A 16,380-nucleotide genomic window follows, 5' to 3' on the forward strand; every position below is an offset into this window, starting at 1 on the left:
TCCCAAATCACATAAAAACTTGCCAGCAGAGGAATTTTCCAGGAACAGAAAGATTCCTTGCATCTGTAGAACTAGAGGGCACAGGACCCATTCTTTGACTGGGCCCTGGGAGCTGTTTGTTCTCTTGTGAATTGCCCATGGAAGAAAAATCAACAGCTGAGAGTTCCTGAGTGTTTGTAGAGCAAAAAGGGCAAATCCATTCAGACTGTACTAGGATTATCTTGGAGGAGACAAAAATTGCCAAAAACCCCTCTCTTTTTTTACTCTTAGTGTAGTTCAGAAATAATTATCAACCTCTTTGATTAATGGTAGAATGCAAACATTTGCTAACTAGAGATGCAAGCATATTACTAAGCCCACTTAAATTTTCCAGATAATTCATTATTCATAGATTCAGTCCACTGGCTTCTGTAATGGACATGACCATTTTCAGGAATTGTCTATGGTATCCAGGGAAAATTCAGGAGTTTATATTCATGGTGAAAAATTCCCTGTAGACCTCTATAGAGCTCCTTACAGAGTCACTGTGATCATTTCTCACTTTGAAAAACATCCCAATGTGGTTCATTCAGGGGATTGTAGCTTCAGGTCCTCAGATTCCTTCCCTGTTAAGAAAAATCATGGTGAAAAGACTCCATCCCCACTGGATTATGTATAAAAGAATCTTGGTAGGTTAACAGTATGGAACTAGAGCTCTTATCTCCTTACCATTTAATGTGACTGACTGTGGCCAAATGCACTGAATCCAGATACATTAAAATGATCAAACATATTGATTAATAAATGCCAAGCAACATTAGACCCACATTTGTGAATGTTTTATATAATTCAAAATACAGACAGTAACTGGGGGTGTTTGGTTCTTGCAGCGTTTTTTTGTCCTGGATAATGGAATGTTAAAGTATTCAAAGGCACCACTCGATGTAAGTAGCACACAGGACATGTTTCAAAGATTGATTTCGAATTCTGCTTGAAGTGAGTAAACACTGTAATTGTACAAGCCTTGTGCCATAGTTACCAGCTTTGTGCATGTCTGGGCCTGTAAGATTTCACAAGCTCCCAAACCTCCATGTTCTAAAGTGTGTCGGCCTAGTGCATGAAGATTTAACTGTTTTGATGTGTGTTATTAAAAACAGAAGCTTAAACCTTAAAAGTGACGCATGAGTAAAATCACCTTCTGTCACTTGGAGAGAAAATGCAAATGGGCTTTTTTCCTCCATCTCCCAATAAACTCTGCTTTATGTGTGCTGCTTTGTTCTTGTCAATGTCCTTTTAAAAACTATCTTACAAATTTTATTTCTACGTCATACATCTTTTTATCTTGGAGATCCCAATTCACAAAAATTATTTCAAATTGTTTTTATTTAGTATACAAAGGAGTAGTTTGCATGTAACACTGGAAAATTCCTTCCTTCATCATTGTGGTGTAGGGGAAGTAACAGAAGGCTCAGGTTTCAGTTTTGTCCCCATCCCTGCCATTGAATCAGCCATGTCCTTGATCAGAGGAGCAGCCAGAAGGAAGAGCTGGCTGCCCCCTGCTTTCTGGTCCCAGCTGCCCTGTTCTGCCCCAGCAGCTGTCTGCCAGCTGATTACTCAGGGATGTTCTGGGTTATACGTCAAAGATTGACCGCAGTTATTTTAGGACTGCTAAAGATGTCCTTTTGGGAGAATATAAGCTGTGCAATCTAGAATTATGAAGAATTAGTATTACATTCTATGCCAAAACAGGAATAAGATGAATAGTCTTATTTATAAAAATTGGCCTGAAGTCACTGCAACATCAACTATCCTAGAACCTAATCAATAGAACCTTAACTATTTTCTGTTTGTTAAGGAGGTATATGTAGTATTCCACTTCCCATAGATAAGTTAAAGATTACCTTGAGTTCACTTAAATCCAGTACAGAAACATCAAATCGTATATCCTTTCAGCCTATTTACTAGTCTTTTGATTTCAGATTCAGAAAGGAAAGGTCCACGGGAGCATAGATGTGGGACTCTCAGTCATGTCAATTAAAAAGAAAGCTCGAAGAATAGACCTTGACACCGAAGAGCACATCTATCATTTGAAGGTGAAATCACTTTTCAACAGTTTCTCTGCCATTATCAGGGGAAACCATTTGCCTACACCAGTGGTAGGCAGGAGAGTGATTTTACAATTACTTTCTCCTCTCGTTCATTGTTTTAGGTGAAATCCCAGGACTGGTTTGATGCATGGGTCTCCAAACTGCGACATCATCGGTTGTATCGTCAGAATGAAATTGTGAGATCACCAAGAGATGCTAGTTTTCACATATTTCCTTCAACGTCCACAGCTGAATCCTCACCAGCTGCTAATGTTTCTGTAATGGATGGAAAGGTATGACTTTGTTCTATAAAAACCAGCCGGAAAATTGCTTAGAAAATGATGCAAATTTTGGCCAGGCACGGTGGCTCACGCGTGTAATCCCAGCACTTTGGGAGGCCAAGGTGGGTGGATCGCCTGACAGCCAGGAGTTCGAGACCAGCCTGGGCAACATGGTGAAAACCTATGTTTTCACTACTAAAAACACAAAAATTTGTCAAATGTGATGCTGCATAGCTGTAATCCCAGGTACTCGGGAGGCTGAGGCACGAAAATTGGTTGAACCTGGGAGGCGGAGGTTGCAGTGAGCCAAGATTGTGCCACTACTGAATAGCCTGGGCAATAGAGCAAGACTGTATCTCAAAAATAAATAAATAAAATAAAATAAAAAAGAAAATTATGCAAATACATAACTGAGTCTCATTTGGGAAAACCAGAAAGAGGAGGTTTGCTTTGTAAACTAACACTCAGAAGACAACAGTGACATTTGGCATGAAAGTTAGTTGCAAGTATAAATTAGGCAGAAATGTGGATCACCAAGAGAATTAGCAGTTAATTTTCCCTTTTATGAACGGACTACCTTTTAACTTTATGTGGCTTTGTAGGAATACTAGGAAGTAAGTAAACATTTATTTAATCAACATTCAGAAATCAGGTGCCTTCCTGGATGGTAATAAGAAAACCTCAGTCTTGAAAATGAAACTTGCTTTTGTGTCTTGACCTATAATATATACATGAGAGGCTATTAAATTTCTCCATGAAGTAATTACATGTGAGCTCAAGAATGTGACAATAATATAAATAGTAGCCTATTTAAGTGATCAGGCACTGTGTTAAGCATTTGGCACTCATTCATCTCTAATCTTTCAAATAACCAAAGTTCAGAGATAGTAAAAAATTTGTCCAGAAGTGACATAGCCGTTAAACAGCTGAGCCAGGATCCAAGCCCACATCTGTTTCCAAAGTCAGTGCCCTTTCCATTTTTACCAGGTGCCAGACTAAGGGAGGCTGACCTTGTTCTCTGGGCTGAAATAAGAGTTCACTTCTGTGTTGATGAAAAGGAAGAGATGTTGTTTATTTAAAAAAATCAAGGTTAAGTCAACAGACAGGGAAACAGCTGTTTCTGCCTTTGATTCAATAATTAAGTTTCCTGAAACCTAGCCCCACTGCACTGCACAGGGGTGCTCCACCTTCACATTTGGCACCTGAAATTGAGGGCAGAGAGGGTGAGGAAGCTGGCTGCCACAGTACGTTGTGTTCAAGGACGTTCCAATGAAGATTCTGCTTTTCTTTGCTTACACAGGAATGTATGTCATACATACATCCAAGTTTCCTTTGCAAACCATTGAAAAACCTCATAGAGTAACTGCAATACTAACCAAATCAGATTAAATGAAACATTACTATATTCAGTTTTTGTTATTTTAATGGCAATTTTTGATAGATCCTATTAGAGATGTTAAAATTATCTCAAACCTTACATTATTTATTTATTTACTTATTTATTTATTTTTGAGACAAAGTCTCACTCTGTCACCCAGGCTGGAGTGCAGTGGTGTGGTTTTGGCTCACTGCAACCTCCTCAACCTCTTCCTCCTGAATTCAATTGATTCTCCTGCCTCAGCCTTCAGAGTAAGCTGGGATTACGGGTGCCTACCACCACACCCAGCTCGTTTTTAGTAGAAACAGGGTTTCGCCATGTTGGCCATGCTGGTCTCAAACTCCCGACCTCAAGTGATCTGCCCACCTCGGCCTCCCAAAGTGCTGGGATTACAGGCGTGAGCCACCACACCTGGCCTTAAACTTCACATTATTCCATTCTGGTTGCAGCCTTGCCAAGGACTATTTAATTATCTTTTTTCTAGGAATAGGGTGTTGGATTAACCCTAATACCAACCAGTTCTGAAATAAAAAAGGGAACGAACCATCTGGTCAGGGCATCAGGAAGGTTGGGAACTTACAGATGCCCAAGATAGTGCCGAGTTTCTCTGGCCTCCTGTGTTCTCACCAGAAGGCAGACTGAATCCTAGATTTAGTCCTTGTTAAATGAGAAATGTATTCCAAATAGATCTTTAAAAAATATAAATTTTTAATTCTTTGGTTCATCCAGCTTCTGCCTACATCACTGGCACAGAGTATTGATGAAAATATTTTATCTCTTATTTATTAAATTATTAAAATATTTATTAAATTTATTGATGAAAATATATTATTTTCATCCTTTATTTGTTAAATAACTTGAGTGATATCTGAGAATGGAAGACTAAAATCAAATCCTCCCCACTGTTTGCCTTGAAATAAGAAAGCTCTTCAGCTCTGGTTTTCAAAACAGATTTATTGCTCTGGTTAATGACATACCTCTAAGATCTGCTTGGTGAAAGATTTCCATTACATTTATCAACATGCAATAAAGAGTGAAAAGAGCTTTTTATCACTTTGCCTGTCTTCTACATATCAAATTATGAGACTCCTGAATGTTAATTAGTTTGTGGCCCTCTGTGAGTAATAAATAAGCCTGGGTTTGCTAAGAATGTGCATCATTCACTTTGTAATGATTTAGAAGAGACACAATTCAGTTGTAGTTGGATATTAAAGTCAACTATGAAGTTTTAAAATTATTTCAATTTTTTAAGAAATAAGTTTCTTCTTTTTTCACTATTTCCTGCAGGCACCTTAGTATCTATATACTTAATACAATTTTCACTTATTTCACATAAAATCTTTTTAATGAAAAGTCTATAGATAATAACTAATAGAGAGCTATAGATAATAACTTGCCATGACTGCCTTTTTATAAATAATTTCCAATGTGAATTCAAGGCATTGCAAGGTTGCTTACTGGTGGATAATGTATTTAGGAATCACATGTGGTTGAGGAGAACTTGAGTGGTCATAAGGGTACAGAAACCTTTTGGAAAGGAAAGACCTTAAATCATGAGTTAACAGTACTGCAGTAAGGACACTGCAAATACAATTTACTGAGCGATTAAAAATTACTGGGAATTTGAGTTGGCAGGTCCTTGTGATTATGAGATACAACACACTTAAATGTTTTCCTTCATTGAATGATGGAGATGGCAGCTTAATGAGGGGTTGTTGTTTAGGAATGTCGCCCTCACTGGGCACAAACCACTTTTAGCCAAGAGGCTTCTTCCATGTTTTGAGTGTGCATTTTCTTCCTCTCTTTGTTAATACGGTTTTGAGGATACTTGTATTTTTTTAATCATTGAAATGTACTGTTTCATAACCATACAATTCATCTTTGTTTGCCGTAGATGCAACCAAACAGTTTTCCGTGGCAGTCCCCTTTACCATGCAGCAATAGCCTCCCTGCAACGTGCACAACTGGCCAGAGTAAAGTGGCAGCCTGGTTACAGGACTCGGAAGAGATGGACAGGTGTGCAGAAGGTTAGTTCTTGCCCAGTGTGGCCTGAGAGTAAGCCAAAACCAAACAAGAAACAAAACCCGAAGAGGTGAATTATGAGTGCTACATCTTTTACCCTGATTGCCTTGATCATCTTGACCTTTCCTTGCTCTTTCTCCCCCTTGTTCTTATTTTTATGCACCAGCTCCTTCTCTCTGCCATGACTCGGGCTCCTTACCTGCCAGTTCTCTTGCACCCTCACAGCAGTTGAATCTGGTTCTTGCCTTTCCCCTGACTTCTACCCACTTCAGCCTTCTCTCCTTGTCTTTTCACCAGTTCCTTCTGGCTTCTTTAGCTCCTGGATCCTGGGGCAGTCACACAGAGGAGTAACCCCCAAGGAGAGCCTACTCTGCCCGTGGCCCCAGAATCACTGCTCTGTCCTCCTCACTAGGTCACTTCCGCAGCTGCCTTCTCTGCTGCTCTGTCTAGCCCATGGAGCAGGTGTATGTTTCCTGACAACTCAGCAATAAATGGCAAAGTCGTAAAATGCTGCATCTTATATCCACAGTTACCTGTTAGTGTGCTCCACTGTGGATCAGTGATTCAGTATTCTGAACCAATACCTGCTTCTCTCATACTGCCATCTCTGAGACTCTTCATCTCTTCTTACCTTCACCTTCCTCGTAATTAGCCAGAGCACAATGGTTCAAACTTGATCTACAGACCATTTCCATTCCATGAGACAGTTTTCATTTGACCTTCAAAACCGAGAAAAACAAGGGCAATGCAGACAGTGTTTAATAAGGCTCAATTAGTTTATTTTTAGATGATCCTAAGATGATATTGGGCCTATTTTTTCAAATTATTTTTTCTTATAAAATTATAATAAAAGTAGATATTAGATCACTTTTTTGTGTTCTCACTTAAAAAAATTAAAATTTGGTAATCTATGTTAGTCCTCCAACCAAAAGAATTTTTTCTTACTCTACCAGCATGTGGACTCAAAGTATGCAGCATTTTTTGTCATTTTTATCAGCCTTCTGAGATACTCACATCCCAGACTTTATGTGAAAGTATGATTTCCTCTCTTTCTTATTGTAAATAATAGAAGTGACAAAGAATGATGTGGCATGGCCCAGGTGAAGGCTCTAGCAGGGTGATGAGACATAGTGCAACAAGTATTTCTTAGAGACCATTTCTGGCTTTCATAGAACTTTCTCATCTACCATCTCAGTAAGCAGGTGGGAGAGCTAAATGCTACTATCACCATTTGACAGATAAGGAAACTACAACTGAAAAATCTAAATTGATGTCTCCTTATGCTTAGTTTTGAGTCCTTGGCCTTAAATTGAATTATTCACAAAGTTCTGTTTTCATTCTGTTAGAAAAAGGGTGATGGTTTTCAGCCCCAATTCCAGATTTCTGTGCTTATATAGCACCATTTATATAGAACAATCACAAATATTAGGGAGTATGAATGTAATATTTCCTGGATAGAAAGCTCAAAATGAAATTTTTAGCAACTGACCACAAAAATAAGAAAAGTAACTTAAAAATCCCATTTTTTTTTTTTTTTTTTTGAGATGGAGTCTTGCTCTATTGCATAGGCTGGAGTGCAATGGTGCTATCTCTGCTCACTGCAACCTCCGCCTCGCTGGTTCAAGAGATTCTTCTGCCTCCGCCTTCCAAGTAACTGGGATTACAGGCACCCACCATCATGCCTGGCTAATTTTTGTATTTTTGTAGAGATGGGGTTTCACCATATTGGCCAGGCTGGTCTTGAACTCCTGACCTCAGGTGATCCTCCCACCTCTGCCTCCCGACATGCTGGGATTACAGGCATGAGCCACCGCACCGAGCCCAATATTCTTGACCGTGTTTAATTTCACATATTAAAGGTTAGTTTTTTTTTAAAGAGTGATATTTTATTGTATAGATTTTTAAATATTCTCTTGTACTAAATAAACCAAAAAATTTAAAAGAAAACTAAATGTCATTTCTTCATTCTAAATGTTAATTCAGACAGAATGAGTTGATGTCCAGGTGATGATGATATTGCTGGACCAGCGAATGCACTTTGAAAATCTGATTTGGTTAATATAATGTCTCTAAGAAATTTTAAAGTCATTCATTTCAACATTGTTAGTGAGCTAAATTATAGAAAATATGGTTAACTGATTCTGTATTCCATCCTATTTTTCTGAACTTGATTTTAACACTACCCAAATTCCAGATAACCATCTTCTAAAGCATGTTAGAGGAGCAGGTAGACAAGCTCCTAACAATGAAACCACAGGACTGCTGAAGTTCACTTGAGTGTGCTTCCCATGTGGCAAAAGCTATCAGAGCAGAAAAGGGATCACATACAGTGTGACTGAGAGTTTCATGGTTTCTGCACTAATAGCTGTTAACTTTTAAGAGTGAGCTTTGAAATATAATGAATGGTTTTTGGTTCTGCACCAGAAAAGGGTCTGTTTTGTTTCACCTGCCAGTATCTTCATCATATAAACATGGATCTGCCTACGCATATTTGCCATAATTTGCATTGACCCTTTTATTACCATCCCCACCGCTCCCTACCCAATTTTAACGTATTTTTATTTCTGATTTCTTATTAGATCTTGCACATTGCCAGTCAAACCTTGTGGAACTTAGCAAACTCCTGCAAAATTTGGAAATACTTCAGAGAACTCAGTCAGCACCTAACTTTACTGACATGCAGGTAAACATATTCCTGCTGCTGGTAAAAGGACTTAGGATATTAATTAATACTCTTTATTGGGTTGTTCTATGAATATATAAGGTAACATTTAAAGATAAATAACTGCAATACAGACATTCGTTTATATTCTGGAGTTATTTTTAATATTTTTGAATCTCAGTGTCAGTGTGTTAATTAAGATGATTATTTTAAAACGTTTTACATTTAAATACACACTAACCAGAAGAAATACATTCAGTATCTGAATTATTCTTCCATGTTTGTGTCCTATTAGAAATGGTAGCTTTGAAGATATGCTTTAGATACTCTCAGAATTATTATTGTCTTTTCATATAGAAAACAAAGCTAGAGATTTCTAATCCTGTATTCATTTTATCAGAAAAATATATTTTATAATTAAGTTCTTATCTCTGCTTTTTAATGCCCACTATTCGTCTGATATGCCTTTCTGTCCTGGCTGGTTTGCTTATAGGCTCTAACAATGACCTTTAGTAACTTGCTGTGCTCTTGTCTATACGTGTATCATCTGTGTGAACTTAATAATACTTTGTTGCTTTTAACTATTTGTGTAATGTAGGCTAACTGTGTAGATATTTCAAAGAAAGACAAGCGGGTCACAAGACGATGGAGAACAAAAAGTGTCAGCAAAGATACAAAAATACAACTGCAGGTACAGATTTTACTTTTCCTTCATTCATGTTTCTACATACTTTTAAAGTACTAGTCTTTATACATCAGTTTATGGGCGTTAGATTGAAAGGGCAAGTTAACTGCTTTAAAGCCAGCACTTTTCAAACTGTTACATTATCTAAAATAGTGGAAAATCTCTATATTTTTCTTACTCTGGCATAAGTGAGAAGGATTTAAAAGAAAGGTTAAAATTATGTGATATGTGTTCAAAATGGCATTTTTATTCACAATTACAGCCTTTGAACCATTAAAATATATTTTAACAAAAAGTTACCTTAAAAATCTAGATTAAAAATCTAGTGGGTTATAATGAACACTCATTTAAAAATACTAGATTTTAAAAGGGACTTTCATGTGTCAGCTTTGTCCAAATGTTTTCTATCAAGAAAAAGTGTAGGAGGTTCAATAGATTAGAAATCAACAAACCCAGATTCTAGTCTAATCACTGTGATTTTCTGGCGGTATAATTTCGTACATTTCTGTTAAATTTCCTGAGCTTTTGTTTGCTCCTGGGTAAAGTAATAGAGTTTATTTAATAAGCTCTGAATTATCTTTCAACTCTAAAATTCTATGATCCTACAAAAATAGATATTATTTGGCTTTCAACAATCACCTTAAAATCTGAACTAAATTCTTAATAGCTTGTAATAAATGTACTTGAAATTTATTTGAAATAAATTATGTATTTGAAATGAGTAATGTTCTTAAAGTAAGATCCTTTTATATTATTGTGTTGCAGTGATTCAAAATATGATAGATTATATCATAAACCATATTACTTTCAGATCTTTAAACTAGAATCTCCATTATTCTCCTCCTAAATGCATATTATACATGGCCCTTATCCTGCACAATCAAGATTAGACTTTATGATTTGGCTTTTTAAAATTATACTGCAAATAAATTTATATTCTAATACAAAGGTAGAAAAAAGTACTTTTCAGAATTCTTCAGTCCCTTCTGAATAATTAACAAAATACTTCTTCTCTAATTTTGACTTCATTAATAACATTCTTCGTTATTACGATTCTGACTGTGTAAATAACAAACTTGCTTTGCTTGCTAATCTGATATATTTGAAAATAAATTTTCATAAGCACTAATACCCATGGTTTTTTTTATTTAGAATGTCTACATTCAATAAACACAACTTTTTGTGTTCCTTTGCTCAGTATGTTTCTGTGTGTTTTCCCTTCTGTTCATAAAATTAATACTGTAGGGACAGATGTGCCAAGTGATTTCACAAGAAAATTACTTAAAATTGCTTTTGGCAGTTTTATTGGTTTTGAACTTGTGAGTGTCTAGTTTTGTTTGTAAGTAAAAGAATCATTCCTCTAAATAAAATAATTGAAGAAGGACTGCATCACAAGAAAGAACACATACACTTGTTAATAGATATTGTTTTAATCTTGTGTCTGTAGTGTATGCTATTGACCACATTCTTGTTCAGAGCTGTTGTCTTGGATAGGTTGGTTCTCAGTGAGTTGTAGTGCAATGTCCCAGCTACCTTGCTGCATCTAGGAGCTCCACTAGAGACCCCCAAATCATTCTTTTTTTTTTTTTCTGAAGGACACAGAATGCAACTGGGACTATACCACCTAGCCTCTCAGCCTGTGGTTTTACATAGACAGAAAAGTTATGAAGATTTTTTTGAGTCATCAGGAGAAAATGTCCAAAAAGCTAGAAAATATTCATTCATACTTCCGCCACATCTTTGGGTGGTTCATTTGTCTTTAAATTTTTATTTATGCTATTTCACCTTGTTTGTGATTTTGCTAAGGGTAATAAAATGGCCTTTGTAATTCTAGTTTAGTTATTTTTGAGGGAAATTGAAATCATCTCATCCCTCAAAGACACTCAAAGACAACTGCCTATTCGAAGTGGGAGATTTAGTTCCAATTCCAAGAAGAAACAAATAGACAGTAAGCTGTTAATCATTCCCAGAGAAACTCCACTTCCACCTGGACTAAAACAAAAGGTATTTTAAGGGGAACACAGCAGAGCTTGGTCCTATCTGTGGACCTTTTCTGCTTGCCCAAACCAACAGGTCTTGCAGGAGCCTCAGGATACTCATTCTCTACTACTGGGAAGTTCCTCCAAGATCCTTCAAAATTCACACTTGGCTGGGAAATCATAAGTTCATCTAGGATGAGTATGACAACATGAAAATCTTTACTCAGTATTTTGCCTAGAGAGAGGCATAGCATCTAATTTTACTCTAGTGGATTAAAGATACCCACCACTTTCTCCTACCTCATACCCAGCATTTTCCCCTCCTATTTTAAATGTTTTGATCTTGAGAATTCTATCTAATGAGTCCAAGTATTTGTTTTGAGTCAATGATCATCTCACCGCTCGAACCACTTTCGCTGATGTTGCAGCCAATATGAGAGGCTCTCAAGCAGTGAGAGCTCATTTTCTGTCCCCCCTCTTCTTCGTAACTAACTACAACAGCCATTGTGAAGGTGCCCAGACCGTCCAGTGGTGGTGGTTGTGGTATTGTTGCTGCTGTTGTTGTTATCAATGTTGTGTTACTGAACTTTGTATTCAGTATTCCATAGTAGTTGTCATTTGGAAAAAATTACAAAATAGATCATTAAAAAAATTGACCGCAAGAAAGTAAAAATGAAAAACATGTTATACTGGATGTTTGATTGCTTATTCTTGTGTAGGTTAGATTGTGCTATTGATTAAATGAGAAGGTTAAATTCTAGACTGGTATGGCCATGTTTCTACTGGAAACTATTGGGCAGTTGGCCTCAGAAATCCATATTGTACAACTCATGAAGTCAGCATTTGTCCTAGAGGGTTCTGTGGAGATTACCTTTTAGAACAAGGATTTCTTCTTGCCTCCTAAACTTCAAACTTCCTGGTTCGAATAAAAATCTCAGTACCATTATGCAGTAACAATTTGGCTGTGTCTTAAATGAAGTAAGAGGAAGGCAAGAAGGAAATGATTTTGAAAGAGCTGTTAGATCTCCTGTGTTGCTGATAATATGAATTAAATACTAGATCCCTGGATGTTGAAGGGAATGAGGAATAGTAGAAAGTACATAGTAGCAGACAGATGATCTTATGTTGCTCCTGTGTAGCTGTCCTGCATCTCATAGATGCTCAAATTACACTGAAGGGTGAGAATAAGTTCTTCCCCCTTTTACTACATTAAGTAGAAAGGATTTTGTCTAGAAATTTTTTCTGTGGAAAACAGATTATGTGTGTATGTATGTATGACAAACATATACATATATGTATGCAGAAGACTTATGAAGATGGAAAATAAATAAGATCGTAATTTTGGAACTTTTTTGAAGATTTAGAGGTAGAAAAAGTTTAAATATTTTTCTGACATCCCCAAAAAACTAAAGTGGTCCTACTGGTTCTTCAATTTGGGCTGTTAGGAGATTCTGAGAAAGTATATCTTAATTATTTGGAAATGAAATTGTTGCTCATGGCTGGGCAAGGTGGCTCATGCCTGTAATCCCAGCATGTCAGGAAGCCAAGGTGGGAGGGTCGCTTGAGGCCAGAAGTTCAAGGCTGCAATGAGCTATGATCGTGCCACAACACTCCAGCCTGGGCAACAGACTGAGACCCTATCTCAAAAAAGAAAAAAAAAAATATTGCTCACAACCTTGAGGTGTCAGGGTCTGTCAGATGGAGGCAAAGTTGAATGATTAGAAGGAAATGTCATCATCCCTTAATCCCATCCACCAAGAGGAAGAAAACAAAATGAAAGAAAGCTGTAGGATTCTTCTACCGGTTTGTGCATAGGTGCACATTACTAAATGAAAACTATGCTTTCAGGTTTTCATAGTTGATTTTTATAGGCATTGTCCTCACCCACTGAGGAACTTAAGTTTTCTTTTCTGATCTTATGGGGTCTGGCATCTTCCTTGGAAAATTCTTTTTTTTTTTTTTTTCGATGATCTTTACATAAATTCTTTTTTTTTTTTAATTAATTTATTTTTTTATTATACTTTAAGTTTTAGGGTACATGTGCACAATGTGCAGGTTAGTTACATATGTATACATGTGCCATTCTGGTGCGCTGCACCCACTAACTCGTCATCTAGCATTAGGTATATCTCCCAATGCTATCCCTCCCCCCTCCCCCCACCCCACAACAGTCCCCAGAGTGTGATATTCCCCTTCCTGTGTCCATGTGATCTCATTGTTCAATTCCCACCTATGAGTGAGAATATGCGGTGTTTGGTTTTTTGTTCTTGCAATAGTTTACTGAGAATGATGGTTTCCAATTTCATCCATGTCCCTACAAAGGACATGAACTCATCATTTTTTACGGCTGCATAGTATTCCATGGTGTATATGTGCCACATTTTCTTAATCCAGTCTATCATTGTTGGACATTTGGGTTGGTTCCAAGTCTTTGCTATTGTGAATAATGCCGCAATAAACATACATGTGCATGTGTCTTTATAGCAGCATGATTTATAGTCCTTTGGGTATATACCCAGTAATGGGATGGCTGGGTCAAATGGTATTTCTAGTTCTAGATCCCTGAGGAATCGCCACACTGACTTCCACAATGGTTGAACTAGTTTACAGTCCCACCAACAGTGTAAAAGTGTTCCTGTTTCTCCACATCCTCTCCAGCACCTGTTGTTTCCTGACTTTTTAATGATTACCATTCTAACTGGTGTGAGATGATATCTCATAGTGGTTTTGATTTGCATTTCTCTGATGGCCAGTGATGATGAGCATTTTTTCATGTGTTTTTTGGCTGCATAAATGTCTTCTTTTGAGAAGTGTCTGTTCATGTCCTTCGCCCACTTTTTGATGGGGTTGTTTGTTTTTTTCTTGTAAATTTGTTTGAGTTCATTGTAGATTCTGGATATTAGCCCTTTGTCAGATGAGTAGGTTGCGAAAATTTTCTCCCATGTTGTAGGTTGCCTGTTCACTCTGATGGTAGTTTCTTTTGCTGTGCAGAAGCTCTTTAGTTTAATTAGATCCCATTTGTCAATTTTGGCTTTTGTTGCCATTGCTTTTGGTGTTTTGGACATGAAGTCCTTTCCCATGCCTATGTCCTGAATGGTAATGCCTAGGTTTTCTTCTAGGGTTTTTATGGTTTTAGGTCTAACGTTTAAATCTTTAATCCATCTTGAATTGATTTTTGTATAAGGTGTAAGGAAGGGATCCAGTTTCAGCTTTCTACATATGGCTAGCCAGTTTTCCCAGCACCATTTATTAAATAGGGAATCCTTTCCCCATTGCTTGTTTTTCTCAGGTTTGTAGCCAAAAGAACAAAGCTGGAGGCATCACACTACCTGACTTCAAACTATACTACAAGGCTACAGTAACCAAAACAACATGGTACTGGTACCAAAACAGAGATATAGATCAATGGAACAGAACAGAGCCCTCAGAAATAACGCCGCATACCTACAACTATCTGATCTTTGACAAACCTGGGAAAATTCTTAGACTTGAAAATCCCAGCACTCTTACTGATGTTGAATCCCAGATAGTGAGCTGTATAATAGGAGATTAAGTAGGAAGTCGAAGAACCCTCATACCCTTCCCTTACTTTTTTTCTTCCAGTAAGAAATTAAAAAAACAAAAAAAATTCTGTCTGGCCATTATGAGGCTCTCATTACAACCTGTTCATTTTAGCCTTCCCACATTATTTAATCAGTTTTTCCTGAACTTACTTTTTCCTTGCTACCATTTATTGAATACCTTTTGACTTCATATAACATGATATCATATGAATAAAACAGTATGCATATTTATTTTACCTTAAAATCGCAGGCTGTCCATCAGTTTATAACTCCATCTCCTTTTGGGGTGTGGGTTATAGTCAGCAAATAGAATTCAGATGTTTGAGTAATGAGAATGATGATCATTTCTCATAGCATGAACTCCCCTGTGAGCGCTTTTCGATGCTGATTTAAGAAAAGTCGACTTCAGTTAAAAACTCTCCCTCTCCTTGTCTGATTATCTTTCATCCTCCCATCTTCCATCCTTTCCTCCCCTGTCCTGTGTTTCCTCCCCTCTTCTCCCATTCACCGTCAGGAAGGGCCACCTGCGAAGGGCCAGTTCAGCACAACTCGGCGCCGGCAGAGGCTAGCGGCAGCAGTGGCTACAACAGTGAGTGGATTTCAATCTCAAGTGGAAGTTTAATAAGAATGAGAACCTGTGTACAAGGGTGACTCCCCTGTCCTGATGGTGCCACTGGTGTGTGATGGCATCACCTGTAGCCCAATCATGGCAGCATAGCTTTCGCATGTTCTCTGGCTGTCTTTGCATGGCAGGAGTCGAACACGGGTATTCCTTTTTACAATGGAGAACTATTATATAATCTAGTTCTTCTACTACACGTGAAGACATAATTTAAGTCAAATTTGCAAAATTGAGTACAGTGCCCCATGATGTGAGCTTTCCTTAAATTATATTGTTTTTTTTTTCTTTTTTACCATACTGATATTGGAACTTTTGCTAACTGATTTCTCTTTTCCTAAGAAAAGTCATGTTACTACAGACATAAATTGTGCTTTTTTTTGTAGCAGTGTGACTATTTGAAAAGGATGTGAGAATAAAGAAATGAGAGGGTAAGAAAAGGTGAATTTTGCTGTCATCTCTAAATGGCTACCCAAGTTACACTTAGCAAGGGAAAATTGTTTTCTGAAAAGAATATTGACGTGAAAATTAGAAACTGTAGCGTGGAAATGACAAAAAAAAGACAGTTTTATGGTATTTAAATCCATATCTAGAGGTTTTTTTTTTTCTGAGAGAAAATAGAATGGATATAAGGAGAGCAGAGAACATATCGAGGTAGATAAGGCAAATGGATAGTGAATGACTTGTCTAGAGAATATAAAATAGACTATCAAAACACAAGAACTCCTTGCTGGATAAAAGCCAATTATAATATTTGTTTAATCATGAGCGCCTATGAATTTCTTAAAATATAGATTACTGAGTTCACAGCAATCATAGATTTTAGTTTTTTGGCTATTAGATAATATTTCCTTAATTAACAGCAGTCTTGCTGTCACTAAGGGTGGAATGTATTTTAAGACTAGAATTGCTGAAAAAATATGAAAAAGTTTTGGCTGCATTACGGGAGAATGGATGCTGGTATGAGGATGGGTGGCTTTCTACTTTATGATTAGTAATTGGCTCTTGCCTTATATCTGGGTGTTTAGCTAGACTGAGAAACAAATTTGCTTTTGATTATGAAATGAACCAGTGACTTGGAGTTTATTAGGGAACTGACTCTTAAACTCACAGTTTTGTAAACAT

General features: G+C 37.2%; 1 protein-coding gene across 29 annotated transcripts in view; it reads left to right on the forward strand.

The window, feature by feature from the left end:
• Positions 1-16,380, forward strand: part of OSBPL6 (oxysterol binding protein like 6) — a 206,716-nt gene that overhangs the window by 136,569 nt on the left and 53,767 nt on the right. For 14 of the 29 annotated variants that reach the window (XM_031008818.3, XM_055380311.2, XM_055380304.2 and 11 more), the window contains 5 exons: positions 870-923; positions 1,959-2,072; positions 2,189-2,359; positions 5,620-5,752; positions 8,327-8,430. In XM_031008818.3, coding sequence (XP_030864678.1) covers positions 870-923; positions 1,959-2,072; positions 2,189-2,359; positions 5,620-5,752; positions 8,327-8,430 — 576 coding nt within the window. Of the gene's footprint in view, positions 1-869; positions 924-1,958; positions 2,073-2,188; positions 2,360-5,619; positions 5,753-8,326; positions 8,431-9,007; positions 9,101-15,150; positions 15,226-16,380 lie in introns of all 29 variants that reach the window. The other 15 variants (XM_055380296.2, XM_055380309.2, XM_055380299.2 and 12 more) reach the window with 2 other exon arrangements.

Source organism: Gorilla gorilla, chromosome 11 (genome assembly GCF_029281585.2).
Source record: "Gorilla gorilla gorilla isolate KB3781 chromosome 11, NHGRI_mGorGor1-v2.1_pri, whole genome shotgun sequence".
NCBI classification, from domain to species: Eukaryota; Metazoa; Chordata; class Mammalia; order Primates; family Hominidae; genus Gorilla; species Gorilla gorilla.